Source organism: Tyto alba, unplaced genomic scaffold (genome assembly GCF_018691265.1).
Source record: "Tyto alba isolate M040663 unplaced genomic scaffold, T.alba_DEE_v4.0 Super-Scaffold_8, whole genome shotgun sequence".
Lineage (NCBI taxonomy): Eukaryota > Metazoa > Chordata > Aves > Strigiformes > Tytonidae > Tyto > Tyto alba.
In genome coordinates, this window is record NW_024881329.1 from 522883 (window position 1) to 542684 (window position 19802).

Genomic DNA, 19802 nt, shown 5'->3' on the forward strand with positions numbered 1-19802 from the left:
GCAAAATCCTTTCTCAAATTACATGCTGTCCCTTCCCACAGGCAATTACTTCAGCAGCTGAAATGTCTGCAATTAATCTGTGCAGGAAACTGCCGCATCTCACCTCCTATTTCAGCAGGAGAGTTGTGGGGTTGCAGAAAGGCAGGAGCGGCTGCTGCTCTATTTTGGGAAGAAAGTGTGCGGGACACTTCTCTGCAGGAAAGAAGTTTTAGAATGGGTTAAGGAATACTCAAGACAAAAAAAAATGACAAAGGTTTGATGACTTCAAACTGTAATCATAGTAGGCTTCTTGATCTTTTATTACCTTCATAAATTAAACAATGTGAAACCTCTTTCCTAAAGCCTCGTAAAATCCCATAAAGTATATTTATCATGTTCTTCCAACAACATTCTGTGAAGCAGGGCTTGTCCTGGTGCAGAATGGTAGCACTTCAGTCCTCCAGAGTAGCATTAAACCTGCAGGTTACTTCAGCCACGACCCTGCAGAGCCATCCCTCCATCTGTGCCAGATCCATGCTCTCCTTCCCTAGCACAGAGGAAATGATTCAATTTAGATTCTTTGTGAAGACAGGCTTCTCCTCCTGTTTCTGCAAAGAAAGATGTTTTAGAAGTGGACACCTCCAAAGCACACTCTTGGTTACACATATGTTGTGAGACAAAAGCTTTGGTGCTGCGGCACAGGGCTCTGCTTCCAGTGGTCTCCACCTGCAAGACAAACATCTGCATCACGAAAAGCAAAGTTCAGTGAAGAAAAGCGGGAGGAGCTGCCCTAAAGAGGGAGAGGGAAAACAATAAATCCAACAGACCTATTCCAAAAGGGGAATATAACTAGCTAGGTGAGGCACTGAAGAAAAGGGTCAGGACTTGGAATAAACCACAAACTAAACAAGAGCAAGGAGTGCAGACCAATTGCTGTAGTTTGTCTAGAGGAGGTCAATCTCATTCGAAGATTTCATAATTGATATGCATTTGGTATTAGGAAAAAAAAAAAAAAAAAAAAAACAAAAAAACCCCAACCAAACCAAACAAACGTGCTGCCACTGGTCTATGCAAACATGAATGATACGGAGAACACTTGCTATTTCTCACAATACAAGAGCTCATGGGGGATAAAAGGAGGTGGGAGCAGTGGTTAAATAGCCAGGCAAACCCATCTGAGACAAGCTGTGGGAAATATGTTTTTTGTGCGGATAGCATGTAAATTGAGGAACTCAATGTCACCAGATGCTTTGAAGATTAACCATAAAATTTGACTAACCTCTTTTCAGCCAATTGAATTAGTCCATCAGGGTCTGTTAAATGTGATGATATAGATGTAACCTACAGTTCAGTAAGTTTTTAAACCACTCGTTGCTGAAAGATGAGAGTGCCTGATGAAGTAAGCAAACCTCAATTTTTATTTTTTTCCCTATTCGTTATTGGACATATGAGACACCTGACACTGGGCTGAACTGTTTTCTATGAGTTGGTATTAAGGTGGTTTTCTACAATTACAGATCTCTGCCTTAGCAGAGTTTTAACCTCTTCAAATTCTCTCTTAAGTTAAAGGAAAATTAATACTATTAACAGTTTAGGAACTATGATAAATAAAAAGTTAGAAAGAACACACTTGCTTTGCCTCACCGGAAGAAAAATAGGAATATATGGCAAAACATCTTGAATACATACTTTTTAAACTAAAGACCATTGTTCAAATTGTTCTCTGCCTGGAAAAGAATATAAAAAGCTAAATTTATAATAAGCAAGACTTCAGTTAATCATTGCAATAAGACTTAATAATTATGAAGTTAGTTAAGCGTAACAGTGGACAACTGAGATTGTAGAATCTTCCTCATGTAGGATTTTCAGGAACAGGTATAGACAAATCATTGTCAAGATCTCTAGGTATGGTCTACAGGATGGTCCAGGTATGCTTGATGCTACCTCTGTTCACAGGAAGAATTGCATGAATTTATCAAGTCTTTTCCAGCCTGCATGTCTAGGACTCCCATGGATTCCAGATGCCAAGAACAAAATTAATGAAGACTAAAGAATGCAATGTGCAGACCAGGGGAGTCAGAGTTGCTCCTAGAAAATTATAAATTTGACCGAGATGTTATTTCTAAAGCCTTGTGAGAATATTCAAAACAATTACTATAGCCCATTTTAGAAAGATTCAACAGCAAGAGAGGAGGGAAAGTGGCATTTGATGATAATAAATTGCTCTGGGAAAAGCAGAATTGATACAACTCTTCCAGCGATGTATGTCCCATGTTCACTGTGAGACCTCCACAGGTCAAAATCTTGCAGCTCCCCTGTTTCATGCCCACCAGGCAAAAAAAATAATGCTTTGCTGCTATGCGTAGGTTGACCAGCTGCCTAGCACATGTAGTAGCTGGCCAACCCCCATTGGGCTGGTTTGGCAAAACAGATACCGGGACAGTGTCACAGCTGAGTTCTGCTAGTCTCTTCCCCAGTTAGGGCACCAATCTGTGTTCCCCTCGTCTGTCTACCCGGGGGGTTCACTGAATTTGGAGGCACTTAGCTACTACTGTGACGGCAAGGGTCATTAGCCTCTGCCTAATTTGTCATCAGTGGACATCACAGGAATCATCATAGGAAATATATGATTCAGGTGGTGACTGGTTCACCTACTGGTTTTACTGAGACACGCCATTCCTCTAGCCCGTTGAATGGAAGGACAAGGGATGATATGATAAGAGTTTAAATGCACCTACACTTCAAAAGAGAAGGCTTTCCTCTACCACCAACAAAAATTAATGAGCTCAAGTGGCCACTTACGGAAATCCTGACTAGCAATGGAGTACACATTTTTAACCCCATTGCAGGACATTTTAGGTCATTTCTCCCCTTGCTCTCATTGCGAATTGCCTTCAAAGAGGAGTGCACCAGGCTCAGTGGGGCATCCCCTCCTGTCCTCCGGCAGCCTCCAGCTCCCCAGCATCACCAACAGCTTGTTTCTGGCACAGGTTTCTTCCCCATATTGGCAGCCATAGTGCTTGTAGCTGACAATGTATTAGCTATAATTACACGGCAGGTGCTGCCTTGGCAATCAGCTGCTATAATCTGCTGTAGTAACAGAAAACAGATTTGAGTCAGATGGTGCAGAGGCCACAGGTTATAGGACAACAGATTATGTTATGGAACGATTTTCAGTAGGTGCAATAACATAGCTGGGTTAAGTTTCAGGGCTTGGTCCAGAGGGCAAAACACTGAATTAAGTCTATATTACCTTCAGCAGCACTGGACCAGACCAGTAGTATTTGCTATCCTAGAGTATGGATGCCTTCACTAAAATCAGTGTTTGGCACTGCCTGATGCCATGGCAAGTGACAGTCCTCCAAAACTGTGGGCATGGCAGGCAAAGTACAGGGAAAACCAGACAAGCAAGCAAGAAACCTTGTTGTGTCCTCTCTCTGCAAAGTTTGTCTGTTCCACTTGAGACTGAGCTCCACATGGATTCCTACTCATTTGTAAAGGAAGATCTCAACAATTGCCAGCACGCACCCTGGGCAATAATGCTCTAACCTCTCACAACAAAGCCAAACAATAGGCAGCTTTAGTCACCAACGGCTGCAAACACAGCTCCTCTCACCACTGCTGTGCTTGCTTCAAAACTGTATCATCCTCTGCCTCCTCCCTGAGTGCGGGAAGGATGTGGTTCACCAAGAATCATTTTCCAAATTCATCTCAATTGCTCAATTAATTATCCTTTAGCTTTGACATGAGGAACCAGTTTCTACCTTCTGCAGCAGGTCTATTTTTAGTGAAGCATCAATTTTCTCTGTTTTGTTATCCCTTACTCACTGTTAGTCCTGCCCACACAACAAATCTGGCATTGATCGCTTGTGGTAGACAAATATTTTTGGCTTAGGCTATGAAAGAGGCAAGAGGAAGGGTGTAGAGAAAAGAAGTCTTAATAAGCGGAAAGCATGCACTACAACGGTGAAGGGCAAAAGATATAGAAATGCTAAAACTAGCTGGAAACTTGGTCTAAAGCCCTATGTTTCTGAGCTTCATCCTGCTTTATACAAGCCCATCCACACCACTAGCTCTGTTTTGTGATCTGTGTTGAAAGTTTAAGAGCCTCGGAGCACCTTGAGCTTACTGCCATCCTTAAACCCCAGCCTGTGAGAAGCAAGGGGCCTCTCAAAATTACACAAGCCAAAGAAAGCCTGAAACTTGATGACCGTAGCTTATTGGACTCAGGACAGCAAGGAGCAGACTTGGCTCTGGCTTAAAGTATTAATGCTATAGGTCCTGCTATAGACTGAGGAACCCACAGCAGAATGGGAGGTAAAGACAGAGGCACCAGGAAAGGCTGAAGGGACCAAACAGGAGTGCAAACTGTTCATGAACTGCTTATCACTGTGTGCATACGTGCCTACCACTTTTACCCCTCAGTCACAATTTTGATCCACGCTAGCCCTGGATGTGATTTCCAGCCACGGTGTGTGTGTGAAAGGAAAACAGTCCTCACTTGATCTGGAAATCTCATATTCCTGACTTCAACTGCTGCTCTAGAACTGCAGAAAGAAACAGCTCCTCCCAGCCAGGTCAGGTGTTTAAATAGCTTGGATGGGAATTCACCATCCTGAGCCACAGTTTGGCAGTTGCTAAACCTGGACATCAGCCAGTGCCCCAGACTATTAACCACCCCAATAACTTCATCAGCATTTTTGTCATCTTCTTCTGGAAAACAGAGGAGCTTGAACCAGACAGATAAATAATAGAAACTAAATATCAGGGATGCCTATGATCAGTCCAAAACCACAAGCTGTCTACAGCTATAAGTGCGTCCATCCCTTCCAATATAAAGGAGAGAGGGAAGGTAAGCCCTGTGGCAAGACAATTATTTTGGTGATAGGCTCCAAAAGAGCTTTCAGGAAAGGAGGACAGTTTGGGAGGCAAATTAGCAACGCAGCCCAGCTTCCAGGACTGCTGTCAGCAGTGAGGAGGAGCAGGGATGGAAGGTTATTAGGCTCCACCTAGAAGTCTGCCCCAGAGCCCCAGGCCAAACGCTGCTGCCTGCCATCCACTCCCCTAGGTGCGGCCAAACCCACCGGTATCGACGTGCCCTCGCCAGCTCTGTGCAAGGTTCACGGGCCCTCTCCCGTCATCCTCCTCGCTGCGTCGCCAAACAAAAAACCCCAAGACTGTACTGACGCATTTTTCTTCTGGATTCCCATGTTCCCAAACCAGTAAATATCAATTCAGCAGGGGTTTTTTTTGCTGTTGTTCACTGTAAGCAGAGGAAAACGGACCTGTTTGGGATTCTGCAAAGAAGAGCTGAAGCTAATGGAAAGTAAGAGCAGAAAACCATTTCAAGGAGCCCAAAGTGTCCCATACAGATGATAAGGCAGCCTGCACAGTACAGAGGGAGGATACGCTCTTTAAGGGAGGTTGCTCAGAAGCCTTCAACTGAGTTTTCAATTACGGTCTCCCTAGGTCATCTTAGGTATGTCATCAGTTCCTCTCAGGCCCTATTTTTCCCCATCTGTTAAAGAGGGGCAGCAAAATATCTCACTTCCCCACATCCTTTTTTGTCTGGTCAGATTGTATAGCCTGCAGTTCTGGTCTGGCTGTGGTCTTAGTTAAGGCTCGAGGCCATGGGTTCACAGCAGAGCTGCGTTTAACCCAAGCTGCTTAAGACACCAAGGGAGGCAAACAGAGATCCCTTCCCATGTTCAGATTTGCATTGCTCTTGTTCCCAAGGAGCAGCACTCATGCGGAGCTCCCGCTGCGGTACCATCCATTCCCACTGTGTAATCTCTCCCAAGAGAAGGAGGCTAACCTTCTGGAAGTGGTCTCCCTCCATCTCAGCAGGGCAGAGAGTCTTTGCTTCCTCCACAGGCACCACACCTAAAGTATAAATTATATTTCAAAAGGTGGGGGATTTTGGGGGTTTTTTCCCCCTCCCCATTTTAACCTTTTGCTAGGGTGTGGAAAGTGAATAATCCCAACTGAGCATTCCTTACCTAACAAGCTTACAGTTGGCTGCTTAATTAGGAATTTAATAAATGTGACTTAATTATGTCTTAACGAGATTGCTTTATTAATGCCCATGGCCATAGCCCTTTAGGGCTCTCAGTCTTGTCAGATCTCAAAAGCTAGGCTGAGTCAACACTTGAATAAACATCTGCCAATAAAATACCTTGTGCTGCCAGAGGTGGCATTTGAATTTTACTAGATGATTCCCTTCCCAGGCTGAGCTCTGTACCTTCGCACAGCTCCAGCTAAAGATTTGCTCTCAGAGAGTTCTTTTCTGTGTGAGATGCAAAGTGGAGAACTGACCACTTTTGACAGAGTTTACAGCAAAGTTTTAGAAATCTTACTGACCAGGCCATATTCCAGCTGGAGAAACTATAGTTCCCCTTACTTCAGTTTTCACCAGGAACCAGTTTTCTCCACTCCTAAAGAGCCGTTGTGCAATGCTGCCATATACTGTTAAGATCTGTCAACATGACGGACTTTTGGCATCTTCTTAGGTACCTGAAGTACCTATAAAATGCTCCTTGGCCATCTAGCACTCCTATTACTATTAATATTAGAAGAGAAGCACATATGGACAGCTCTCATTTCTACCCTCAGATGGCTTTTTTCAGTTGTAAGCAACTTCATTGAACTTTAACCTTTTCGGGTAGAATTTTGCTCTTCTGGTTTCTGCCTAATATTTGGGGAAAGTTTGGTTCAGCTGTTTTTTAGTTTTAAGTCAGTGAGTAGGCAGGGAAAAATACAACTGTTGCCATGATTCAAAAGTTAAAATAAATATTCTGTCACCTTGCCTTGAGCAATCCTGCACTTCACCAGGAAAAGAGAATTTTTAAAGTTGGCACAGACGTCCACTTGTTAGTTTTCCAGTGAAAACACATCTCAAATTAGCTGAATCACATCAATGCCTGCTGACCTAACCTACTCGGAATCCACTACCAAAAATCCAGAATAAATCCAGAGATGACCACTCAATAGAAGCAATGGTGATTGAATGCTAGCCATTGCCCCTGAATGCTAGAAAAGACATTTTGCAGAGTCTGTTCTGCAGGTCAAAGGAAGGTGGTTTAAAGGAAAGGTTGCATCTGAAGAGAGGAAGACGGTGCTGGAGAACAGCTTGTTCCTGATTTTTTTTTGTTGAGAAATTAAAAAAGCAAGCAACACCCTCCCACCCCCAGCAAGTCATGTTGTTAATTCAGTACAGAGCAGAGCAGAGCAACAGAAATAGATGAATCAGTACCACAGAAGATGCAGCAACCCCTAGGGAACAAATGCCTGACAAAGTGGCACCTCAAACAGGGTGTAGAGCTGACAGAACAGCAGCACGAAGCCACAGGTTCAACACAAGACAGCTAGCAGCAGGAGAGTAGATATTAGACAATGAAAAGTGTTTGTTTGTTTGGGGTGTTTTTGTTTGTTTGGGTTTTTCTGTTTGTTTGGTTTGGTTTTTGGGGTTTTGTTTGTTTGTTTGTTTTTTGTCATGGCTACCCAAATCCCAAACAAGGCTAGAAATAGATTTTTATGAAAATCCACGTATGTTAAGGCCTTGTACTCAGCAGACCATCTATGGTCCTTTGAAGGCATGCTGAGCATCAGTACCACGTTCCCTCTCCTGTGATTTCAAATACCCAGGATTTCTTACATGCAAAACAACTGCAGCCCTGTACATATTTTCTCCCAGCCTGCCACAAAATGAAGGCGTGTTTCCTGGCAAGCAGTTTGTTGCTCTTCCAAACCACCCTGAGCGGTCTGCTCAGCATTACAGCCAACACACACTGCTGCGATGCAGTACACCGAGGATATGTCCTGGAGCAGTTTTATTTGGAGCTGACATCTCTGACGGTGAGCCGATGCCGCGTGGAAAGCTTCAAAGCAGAGCTGACAATACCTCTAAAGCAGGACAGCTTCTGTTTCCTTCCCCCCTTACCACGGATCTTTCTTGTATAAAAACAGCAGCACTGTATTGTCAGGGATGGGGCAAGAAGCAATAAACTGGAAACCAGAGGCCCAGCCACTTCTTTTGACTTCACCACTCTTCTCCTCTACCTCCCTAAATTAGCTGCCACTTCTCTCTCTTTTCTACCCCAACGATGTCTAGTCTGTACAGCTCATAAGCTCTTCAAGCCACGGGCAGTGTCTCAATATATGTATGCTTCCAGTCTACTGTAATGGGGAACATGACTAAAATATCTTAAGTAATTAAATATCAACTAATAAAGGCCATATTGTGTAGGAGGGGCTGGTCAGCTTCTCTTCTTTTTGTGCACCTGAAGGCTAAATGTTTTGTAGCACGCTCCTGTGTCAGCTGCTCTGGAGAGTGCAATATTGAGGAAGCATCTCTTGCTCTTCTGTCCCAAGATCTAAAAGCACCTCTGGCCTTTGGGTGATGGCCACAGAAGGATGGAGAGTGGACCCCACCAGTAAGGTGTTCCAGAGCACGAGCAGTAAGGCTGGCTCCGGTCACTTGAATTCACTTGTCACCCATTTCCAGGCACCTGCACTACAGGGAACTGTCAGTGCCACTAACACAACATGTTAGAAGACTACAGAGCCTAAGTGACCCTCTGGCCCTGGCTCCAACCCCACCAAGCCAATGGAGTCATCTCCTCCAGCTTCAGGTGGCCTGCATTCTCTGCAGCAGCCGTATCACGACGCGTGGCGCAGCTTACCAGCGACATTTCCAGGCACACCGAAATCTCCTCGGCTGCTGACAACGTCGGGCACCACGTCCTCGCAAACGCACCGTCAGGAAGGGAGGTTCGCCCGCGCGTCTGGTGACACTGCGCCGCAGCTGGGGTGAACAAGGTGCAGGCACTCTCCCCCTCCGTGGTCACCCCCACTGCGTGGCCGCTGCCTTGCCAGCGATCTGGGCTCATGCCTCCGGCTAGTCTTACAAAAAAGAAGAAAACCTGGTGCTCTTCATCAGCCTGCCCATGCGAGGGCTGCTCTTCCCCAGCAGGTAGCCAAAATTCAACAGACAGGGTGCTTGACAGGACAATTCAAGGACCAGTCCCCTCTTCCTCATGCTCTCTATTTTTACTGTAGCTCGCTGAACATTTTCTGCCCTTCTCTGGCTCTGGTGAACGCAGCTGTGAGAGCCACGGAGCAAGAACAGCTGGCCTGAAAGCAAGCAGCAGCCTCCTCTGCTCCTTTTCAGTTCTCCTAGCCCATTCTCTTCTAAGCCAACAGGAGAAACCCTGCCCTGTCACCAAAGCTAAAAAATCAGCGTTTTTCCCTCCCTTCTGCTGCCTGCACACACAGATCACCCCCAGAGCAGCGCCAAGGGCAGGCAGCAGTTACAGCCCCACAGACACCAAGCCACCAGCATACACACAGGGAGGAGGAAGTAGTTATTTGGCCCCAATAACACAAAACAGCTGCTGCTTTGCTAGGGCAGCCACGGCTCACCCCTGCACAGGGCTGAGCACCAGCTGTGCTCAGGAAACCTTCTGCTTTACTTGTGGTCCAGATTTCCAGTCAATGAGGAGGCACCTAAGGAGGTCCCAATGAAATCAGCACCTGAAGCCTTCGTTTGCCCAAGCTGTTTCAACAACTCAGCCCAGAGACCTCACTAGCATGGCCTTTCTCTTAAGACACCTCTTCTCTAGATTCTGATGGCTCGAAGAGGTGATGCTGCAGCATGACAGCCCAACTCATGACAGCTGTAGCTAAAATGTATTGGCCAAGCCCTTTGGAAATCTTGGACATAAAAAAAAAAAAAAAAAAAAGGCAATCAGCCTTCCAGTGACCTGTCTTGGCACCTCAAGCCAAACTCAGCTTGCAGCACAGTTTGCTCCATCTGTCTCACACCCTTGCCCAGCTCCACCAGTGCAATTCAAAGCCAGCTGTTAGAGGCAAGGGTCTTTAAGGCAAGGGTTTCTTGTGAAGCCTACATAAGCACACAGTGAGAGGGATCTGCACTGGAAAAAGCCTTCAGCACGGCTGCTATGGCTAGGGGAGGAGCAAAAGATGAGGCGAGGTGATTTAAAATCCACCTTCCCTGGAGGTACTTCTGTCTCCTGCCCAGTGACTGTTTACCTGTCAGGAGCAGGAGAACCTTGTGGAAGGACTGATGCCAATGCTCCTGTGACCTCCTCTCTCTCCCGTGGCACGTGGGTGGCCCAAGCCAAAAGGTTGCACAGAAAATAATTTTCCTGTTGTTGGAGGCTAAAATCGTCTGTGTAAATATCATAGCAGTAGGTTAACAATGCAGACTGCATCCCCACCCAGCCCACACAGTATCGCAAGGCAGGCAGGTCACCTCCAGCCCATGTTTCAATTAAAGAGCAGATTGTGGTTAAAAGTAGCTGCTTTTGGGTTTAATGTTCGTCCACAGTGCAGCTGCTTTTAGTGCAAGTTTATTATTAGTCTCATCTACATTACGACCTTCTCGACTCACTGGAATGACCAGGAAACCCAGCAAGAGAGAACAAACAGATAGCACACTGCAAAAGGTACATGGTCATTTGATTAGTGGAGTTTAGTTTTCATTAGCAGTGGTAAAGGGGTGTTGTGATGTAATAAATCTCAGAATAAGGATCAGCCTCCCTCTAGCACCTTGATGGTCATTTTTGGCAGGAAATGGCAAGACATGAAGGAATATTAAACCTCAGGCTTCAGGGCTAGAGCCAAACAGAGATGTGGAAGAGACATCTCACACATGCCTTTTTTTACAGGAGAGGTCTTGCAATTTCCTTTGAAAAGAGCAGCGACATCTGTGTTGGCAATGGGTGAAGTATATACACTTCAAAACTGTTGTGGGATGACAGCTCCTAGACCAACACATGCACACACGAACACACACGTGTTGCAGGATGGGAAGGAGCAGCCACAGTGGGTGTCCATGCACCCTGCTAGGGAGATGAGACAGTCTCACCGTGCCGCTGCAGTGCTCTCTCCCTAGTGAGGGGCGATTGGAAAGAGCTTTAAAGCTGAGCCGTGAAAAGGCCAAGATAAAGAAGCAAACCTTTACACAGTCCTGTGGCCAGCAACTGGCTCCATGGCTCTGCTATGTGGATCAGTAAAGCCCAGTATTTTCAGCTCGCAACTCAAGTCAGTGGGGTGACAACATCATCTCTTCAGCGCTACCACCACATACCTCAAAGAACGCTTCTGTTCTGGCTCTTAATTCCCTCCACCGACAGTTCTGTACAAATGCATGCAGATGTGTATTTCTCTTTCATCTGGCCAGCAATCATGTACACGGGAAGCATGAAGACTAATAGCCCAGTCCAGTTAAGAAAGGACTATTCTTCATGGGAATGCCTAGTCCTTCTTTTCCTTTAGCATGCACACAGTTCTCTTCAACTAATCTGATTTCTTCCATCATCCATTACTTCTTCACAGAAGAGCTCTCAGGTCATCCCATTCATCCCCAGGATTTCTCTCGTGCTAACATTAGCCTGCAAGGTTTTGAACTCCTGTAGTACTGGCTAATGATCTCCTTCCCTCGGGAGATCATTACACAGTCTAACAGCTCTTACTAACATTTTCCAGAATTTCACGCTGGCTAACGAAACTGCAAACATTCCAAGAAAAGGACACTCTACCAAGCCCCATGCATGCTGATGGCAGAACCAAGGCTCACAGCTGGAAAAAACCCACATGGGTTGTCCCAGTGCAAGCTGTATGCATCTGCTGCCCATGTGGAGCCCTCCAATCTCTTTCAGCCACTGCTCCCCTTCCTGCCTTGGTTCACATGCATGTGGTTTTCAACTGGGGAGATCATCTTTTGAAAAAGCTTTATGTTTGGCTACAAAGAAACCCCAGGACTGTGTGTGATCCAGGAGAGGCACGGAGACCATGTTAATGAGGCTCACCATTTCCTTCAAAATGGGATGCCCACAGCGTGTCACCAACTGCTGGGGGATGAGATTGCTCCCTCCTGCAGAAGTCTCTCTACTTCTCCTTGCAGACTGAAGTAGAAAGGAAAGTGCAAAACTTTCCACAGAAATTACTGAGGCAGTTCTGGACCTCAGGAACCTGCCTGACCCTCTGTGAGATGCTGGGGACTTCAAGTCCAGCTGGGGGTCAGGCCTTGGGGAAAGCCCCAGTGAAAACTGACCCACTCCAGGGTGCCATTTCCAGGAAAGCTCATTTTTTTCTAAAGATATTTCACCCAATACTAAGCGCAGTCTAAATACTGAAGACATGTGGGAATATGTAAAAATCAATAAATCAGAAAAAAAAAAATATTTGCCTTCAGCTCATACAACATCCTTGCAATACACTTTGACCCAGCAAACAGGAGAATGGGATCGAAGAGCTGGCTCATATCACACAGATCAGACAGCCTCTCTGCCTGGAACCTGGAGACATCGGCCTGTAGCACACAGCGCTGCTGCTGACCTCTCACCGTTGGGAACATTCACCAGGACAGATGCAGGAAGACTCAGTTCAGAGCCATCTTCCACCAGCAACAGGTCCCTGTAACTGAGTTGGTCAGAATTACTCAGCACATCCATTCAGAGCACGCATCTCTTCCATTTACCCTGTGCACCTTGAATGGTCATATTGGAACATACCTATATAACAGGCTTTACCTAGTTCTGATTAAAGTCATCAGCAAGGATTTCAGCTGCTCTCCAACAGTACTGCCCTGTGCACTTGTATCAGCAAAGCTTCCTCCCTGAGCAAACTCCTTTCTTGGCACTTTACAGGATCATCTGCTTGCTGGCAACACCTGGATCACACCAGGTGCCACACCATACCAAGGGCATTCTTCTCATTGCCTGATGCCACGAGGGTGCAGGACCAGCTGGCAGCTACCATGCACCTCCCCGTCCCCCTGCTGCAGTAGAAGTTGTCCCAGTTTCCCAAGAGCACGGGGAACTTCTGCCCCATGGTACACTTCATGTTAATCATTATCCACCCGCCAACTTCAGCTTAGCTGCATGACCAAGGATATGCAAAGTTGCTCGAAGGCACGCCTACAGCAGGCAGAGGCCACATGTGAGAAATCACAACCTAAATCCAGGATTTTATGTCCCTGTTCAGGTACTTTTGAAAATTCTCACCTTCTAATCTGCAGCAGTGGCTGAAATCTAACCAAAATTTGGTTAAATCTTGACTTTTTTTTTTTTTTTTTTTAAAACTACCCATGAAGAGTCACTTCCAAAAGTGAGAATTTTCAAGCTGAATAAATCTGTCCTCCTTTCTTCTCCACTCCTTAATATTTTAAGAGTTATACAGGACGATTTAACAGTGTTTATATTCACAAGCTTGGGCCCTACGATTTCATCTGCTTGCAGTAAAGAACAGGAACCACTTGCATAAGTCCACGACCCTCAAACCAGTGTAATTGGTTTCACCTGTCCCAGCTTGAAGAGGTTAAAATATTTAATCACTTTTCACGAAGACAAGTTATTTGTTTGCTTTTTCAAACAGATTGTACAATCCCATCCAAACAGCTTTAGTCTTTTTAATTGGGACCAGCAGGATGTTGGGCAAGTTCTGTGTGCTAGCGAAGGACCTCTCCTTCAAACCTACTTCATAATTCAAACGTAACTCCAGCCAAGGCACAAGCTGAACGTTACCCCGGGCTAACCAGGAAGCCCCAGTTCAGATGGAGACTTTTTCTTTCCCAGACGCTTCGGGGTTTCCCTGCCAGGAGGAGACTGAACAGGCAAGCTCGAGCAGAGCTGCCCGGCAGCACAGCCCGCTGGCACCTCGCAGCCAAGGCAGGCCTGGCTCTAAATGCACGATCCGACCCAGCAGCAGCACAGCCAGACAAGCTCCGACGGCATGAAACTACAAGTCGACCCAAAATGCAGTAGCGTAAAGACCAGCTATGTCCACAGTAACTAGCTATCCAGCAAGACCAAAAAGTCAAAGCGGAGTCCTAACCCTGAACTCCTTAGGCCTTCTAGCAGGTAGGAATTGTTACAACTCGAGGCTTTGCAGTTGTTCAGCCTGGTTTCTTCTAGAAAAGCACAAACTTACAAGCCCATACTTTGTGCAAGATGAAAACATTTGCTTTTGAAACCACGGGCCAATTTCAGCCAAGTGCAACAAAGGTAATGAAGTTCCATGAGACTCAGAGGCCAAGGCAAGGGGACAACTAGAGTTTCCCTGGTCAGGGGAGATGCTGCAATATGCACTTGCCTTTTCTGCATACCAGAGAAACCACAGTGGAAAAAGCCTTTAGAAATGCTTCAGTAGGGCAGGGCCCAGGTTTCCTTTTTCGATGCCAGAAGTGAGCAGCCACCGGACAAATCCAGAGAAACCAACTCTCTAGATTCCTCTGTTTCCAGAGCTCCCTGGGTGTTTTCCGACTACATGCATTAGCTGCTTTAAAGGTCATGCTTAAGAGTTCTGCATATGCTCCCCAACTGTCTGGATGCCACGTGGCATATTGCAAACTCACCTTTGCAGTCGAAAAGTTCTTCATTCTTATTATTCCTTTAAATGTTTTAATATTCCTTCATTTTCCTTCTTCTCTGCTGTCTAGAACAACATACTTCTAATATAGGCAATTAAATAAGAGGGAGGTGGCATTTAGAATTAATCTAATCTAAATTTAATTCCAGGATGTTCCTGTGTTTTACTGAGAAAGAGGCCGTGCAACAGGTTGAAGCCTAATGTGCGTCAGATATGCTATGCTTCACAGCAGCAGAATGTTGGTTTTGGCAGTCCTTTGGCAGATGTTTGCTAGATAACTTGGTAGGACCCCGTCTATTGTTATATTGTGAATTCTGCAAGCAAACTTTCAAACGTGTTGCATTTCCTTGTCTAACGTACTCACTATTAACTATTGGAACACTACACCATGAAATGCAATAGACTTGCCACCATTTACAGCTTCAAAAGCAAAACAAGCAAAGCCAATCTAGGAGGCTGACTTTAGCCCAAACAGAAACAATGGGTTGGAGGTAGAAACAACCAGGTGAATATTTGCTGCTGGTGTCCTCCAACACAAAAAGAGCCAGAAGGGAAGAAATCCTAATTGCTTCAGACTTGTATATCAAGCCAGCACTGCAGAAGAGCCCTTTAGAGGACTGCATGTGCAATCCACCTTCCACAGTCTCACTGCTCACCTACTTCAATGTCCACAAATAGCTAGAAGCAAAACAGAACCAGCAAAGCTTCAAATTTTTGCAATTGGGTTTCAAAGTACAAAAGCCAGAAAACACACCTTTACTTTCAGAGGCCAAGCCCCCACCCAGTCTTTTTATTTTTTAATGTCTAAACTGAGCTAATTCAAGACAAAACCAATGGGATGCAAAGGAAAACCTACTTGACATTTCTCCAGCTGGCACTGCACTTAGAGCACCACTGCGACAGGACAAGAGGTTATGGTTTTAAACTAAAAGAGGGCAGATCCAAACTAGATATAAGGAAGACATTTTTTTACAATAAGGGTGGTGAAACACTGCCACAGGTTGCCTAGAGAGGTGGTAGATACCCCACTCCTTGGAAACATTCAGGATCAGGCTAGACAACGTTCTCAGCAACCTGATGTAGTTGAAGGTGTCCCTGCTCCTTGCAGGGTGGGGGTTGGACTATATGAACTTTAAAGGTCTCTTCCAACCTAAGCCATCCCAGGATTCTATGGTAAGCACGAAGATCTCTACCTTCTGTGTAGAAATGCACTGAGGCAAGACTTGCTCTGGTGCTCAGTCTTACACCAACAAGCTCAGTTTCTGCTACGAAAGTAATTCACAGCTAGAAGTGCAGTAACTCAAAGCAGAACAAAAAATGCTGTGCCAGTATCTGAAGAGGAGGCCTGGATGTAAACACACCAGGGCTGTGGGAACTGCAACAAGCTTCTGATGAGTACTCACCTTCCTGTAAGGACCTGTTAAGAAGCCACAAAGATTTTTATGGTGGTGGTTTCTTTTAGCCATGATGTACTTGTAATATTCTCACTGTGTCCATGAGAAACTCCCTAAGACTCTTGTAAATAGAGTTGTAACCCAATTCCAACTCTTGTAATTATACCATACCTACTTAAATTATCCCTTAAGGCTTTTATTTGTTTTTAATACACCACTCTTAGAAAGTATCTGTTTTTAGAAAAGAAAACTCTTTCAGAGTTTTGTTTAAGTAATGCTCCCTTCCTCTCCCTTCCCTTCCTACTCCCTCCAAGAAATCAGTACAGGAGTCTAACATCTCTTCAAAGAGATTAAAAACCAGTGTAACTTCACAAGACTCTACTCAATCTGGTGTCCAACTTTGGGTCTACGAAGAGATCCACAGAGACCAAAACAAACAAGGCCACAGTTAGTGCAAAGTTCATCCAAAAATTTCCCCATTTCCAGGATAAGCAATTACAAATCTGATGATCATAGTTTGTCTTTGTGGAAATGGCTCAGGCAACTTTAAAAAAAAAATAAATACTGCAGAGCACTAGCAGAACAGCTGCAACGTTGATCCTTTTATGCAGAAAGGCACTTCCTACAGTTAGGAATTCACTTACACAGGCAGGGATAAATTACAGGCGTATTACTGCCTGTATTCACCCTATTGAAATGCAAGCATTTATCTTAGATGCGTACATGAGGAGAAAAATAAGTGAGCAGAATCGGAGGTAACACCCATCTCCTTACTTGGGAGGAGACAGCTCTTATCTCAGTATCTGGAGTAGAGCTCAAAGACCACATGCTTAGGTCTGTGGTTAGTGACTCACCTGCAATTAAGGTGAAACCTGAGATTCCTATGTAAAGATAAGTCTCTGGACTTCGTGGTTGTAGAGCAGCATCTGCCTGACATCTGCTAACGGCTCAGAACAGTTGTGCTGAGAGGTGAAGAGTCCCAGGCATGGCAGTGGGGTGCAACTTGCAACTCCCCAGCTATGCTGGGGGATGATCCCAGCACCTCGTTGTAGAGACACTGCACACAGGCACCTCCTGGAAGGTGGCAGAAACCAGGGTTCAGTTGCCCTCTGCTGAGGAGAAACCAATTAAAAATAAACTTAAAATACAATAAAATTCAGTCCCTCAAAATTTTGTTCCCCTCCAAGAAATGTCATGTGAATTTTGTGGCTTATGCTTCAAGCCTTCCAAGGAGGGAGACTCTCAAAACCATACTATCCTTTTACCCTGAGAGATGCCCTAACCTACTGGCATGCAGATGCGGTCCATGCAGAAGCACTGCAAAATGCAACCTGATGCTGACAACCAAGTCATCTCATTTCCAAAGCAATCTCTTTCCTTTTCTCAACATACTTTACTTGATGAAATTTTGTCCTCAAAATTTGTATGAAGCAAGATTCAGAAAACTACCTCCCACTCATTTTGTTCCAACATCCCCCCTTCCCTCTGCTGCTGCTTGTGCTGTTTTCATAGCATGTTTAGCTTTATGATGAACAAGAAGTCTACAAAGTAACCTCTTTCAGAATAAAGACTCCCTCCAAATTCAAGACAGTCAAAGAATTTGGATAAATAATCAAAACCCAACATCTCAAATTCTGAGGTTTGCCTATTATCAGCCTCAATATTACACGTAAACAGGATTACAGAGCCAACTGATTTGAAGTGAGAGACAGGCTATCAATCTGATTAAAAAAAAATAAATAAAATGCACCTGATCCAGCATTTTGCTATTGGTACATATGTGTCATTCCAATAAGATGCATTAATCACTGAAGAATACTTGCTGAAAATCAACTGTCTTCTATTCACTCTCTAAGCTGCAGATCTCAGGAGGTGAGCTGCAACTGCATGTGCCATGTTTCCAAATTAATAGCAACTCTGAGCTGGTCCTAAATGCAAAACAAAAACAGATCCTGGTCGTCTATGCATGAAAGATAAGCAGCATTGAATGGGTCAGCATACCTGGGAGACTGGCAGCATACTGCTCTGAAATTACAGAAGCAGTAGCCTGGAAGATGATCAGCATCTTCTGTGGCATGTCCATATTTCCAGTGAGGTCTTCAAAGCCCCCATACTTGGAATATTGAAGTAGAGCTAATTTGCTTAAGCCCCAAAAGCCCACTAGCCTGTTTCTGAATCGGCAGGGACAGGAATGAAAACAGAAATGCAACAAGATACGCCCGTCCAGGGCCCCATTTATTAAGTGAATACAAAAATAAGATCATTTAGGTGCAGAGGCACAGTAATCCGCTCCATGGTGAAAAGATACCTTGGGTTAGCAGTAAACCGAGTTTACAACGCCTTGTAAACAGACCTCTTCACAAGCAAGAAGCATATTGAAACATGACACACGTTGGATGAAAAGTTCCCTGTTACACTAATACTCCACACTCCTCATCGGGCGATTTCAGAGCACTCCGCAAAAGGTCAGAGCATCCTTTGCTCTGTTTTTGGAGGAGCACACATGAAACAAATGAAACACAAGGAACTTGCACTGTAAACAGTTGAAAAAGTGCCACAGCATTTTCCAAGGATGACGGCTTACCCCTTGTTAGGTTTGTTTTGCAATGAAAAATAATGGCCAAAGCTATTGTGCATTATGGATGGAAGTCTTAAAAATTACTTTGTTTACAGCAACCTGTCGCACAGTTGAATAAAGTTTATCTTTTTTTTCTTAATACAGTACATGGCATTTCTCCTCAATTGCACTAGAAGTAAATTTGGAAGCACTTTCAGTTTGTGTTATAGGCAAAATAGGAAAGAAAAACAAGTCAGGCAGGCTTTCAATCTCCTTTCCATCTCTGCCCACTGTTTTATCCCCACCCTTTCACATCTCCGAGTCCACGTACATTCCATTGATCAGGTAATCCACTTGTGTGTAATCCTTCTTCTTGTAGCTCTCATAGGCCTGCATAAGGAAAAGAACTATAACAGTTATGAAAAAAAAAGTACCAACTAAAAGCACTGCAAGAAGCGAACTTTTATCCACCAAGTACTGAGCCAGGGGCTCAGCAGCAATGAGAAGATATTCATTGTCTGTGTCCTGAGTTTCTGCAAGGCCCGAAGCTGTTGTGTTGGGTGCATCTGCTGGAGTCATGGTTGTTGAAAAAATGCGAGATGTTGACTTTATCCCGTGCCCAGTCGTAGTTTCTGCTGTAGAGGCAGTAGTTAAAACCATGGCACCCCTCGTAGAGCCCAGAAGAGAAGTTGATTTACTCAAGGCTGTTGTGGCTGTATGTGCTTCTGGCTCTAGATACAGCAACGTAACGACAGGCAGTGGGTGTGCAGAGCGTGAACTCTCCACGGGGGTGAGTGCCGTGGCATGAGTGGAAGCACTGGAAGATACTCCTGCATCCTGCGGGGCGAGGGTGGCCGTTGTGCCCAGTGGCTTTGGGCCTGCTCCAACAATGGTGGGGCTACTAGAGCGGAGAGTGCTGGTGGTGGTTGGGTTAAACTGCTCTCCTTGAGACAACTGAGTATCTGCTTCAGGAATGATAGTGAAGGGAGCAGAAGTAGAAGTGGGGGACGATACTGAGACAGAGCTACTATTTCCTGATTTATCAGTGGGGGTCACAAGCTTGGTGACATGGCTGGAAGTGGAAGCAGAGATGTTACCAGAAGTGGGAGAAGAGGCAGTGGATGACACGGCTTCAGTAAGGAGACCAGAACTTCCAGAGACATTGGAGGCTTTGGCAATTGTTTCATGAGCTGTAGTGAGGACAGTTGCGTTTGTAACGTTTGTCGTCACAGCTGTGGCGGTGGTGGTGGTCACATTGCTTGCAATTGGTTTTGTTCTATTCATCGTTACATCTTCACTCCCAACCTCGAGCAAATGCCTCAAGTGAATCTTGTGAGTCGAAGCAGTTGAGGAAAACAGGTTTTCCACGTTGTGTCGGTCAACCCATGCATTCACCATCCCCTCCTTTTTCTGTGGATAGCTTTGGTGGTGAAACGTGACTGTTTCCCTTTTCCCACTGACAATTTCTTCAAAAAGACAAA

At 45.1% G+C, this 19802-nt stretch overlaps 1 protein-coding gene across 4 annotated transcripts in view; it reads right to left on the reverse strand.

Moving 5' to 3' along the window:
- Positions 1–254: 254 nt before the first annotated feature.
- CUNH11orf24 (chromosome unknown C11orf24 homolog) overlaps positions 255–19802 on the reverse strand; it is a 46068-nt gene continuing 26520 nt past the window's right edge. For all 4 annotated transcript variants that reach the window (XM_042785500.1, XM_042785501.1, XM_032989605.2 and 1 more), the window contains 3 exons: positions 17766–19787; positions 16619–16876; positions 255–526 (listed from right to left, as the gene is read on the reverse strand). In XM_042785500.1, coding sequence (XP_042641434.1) covers positions 18631–19787 — 1157 coding nt within the window. In that variant the 3' untranslated portion in view covers positions 255–526; positions 16619–16876; positions 17766–18630. The remainder of the gene's footprint in view (positions 527–16618; positions 16877–17765; positions 19788–19802) is intronic.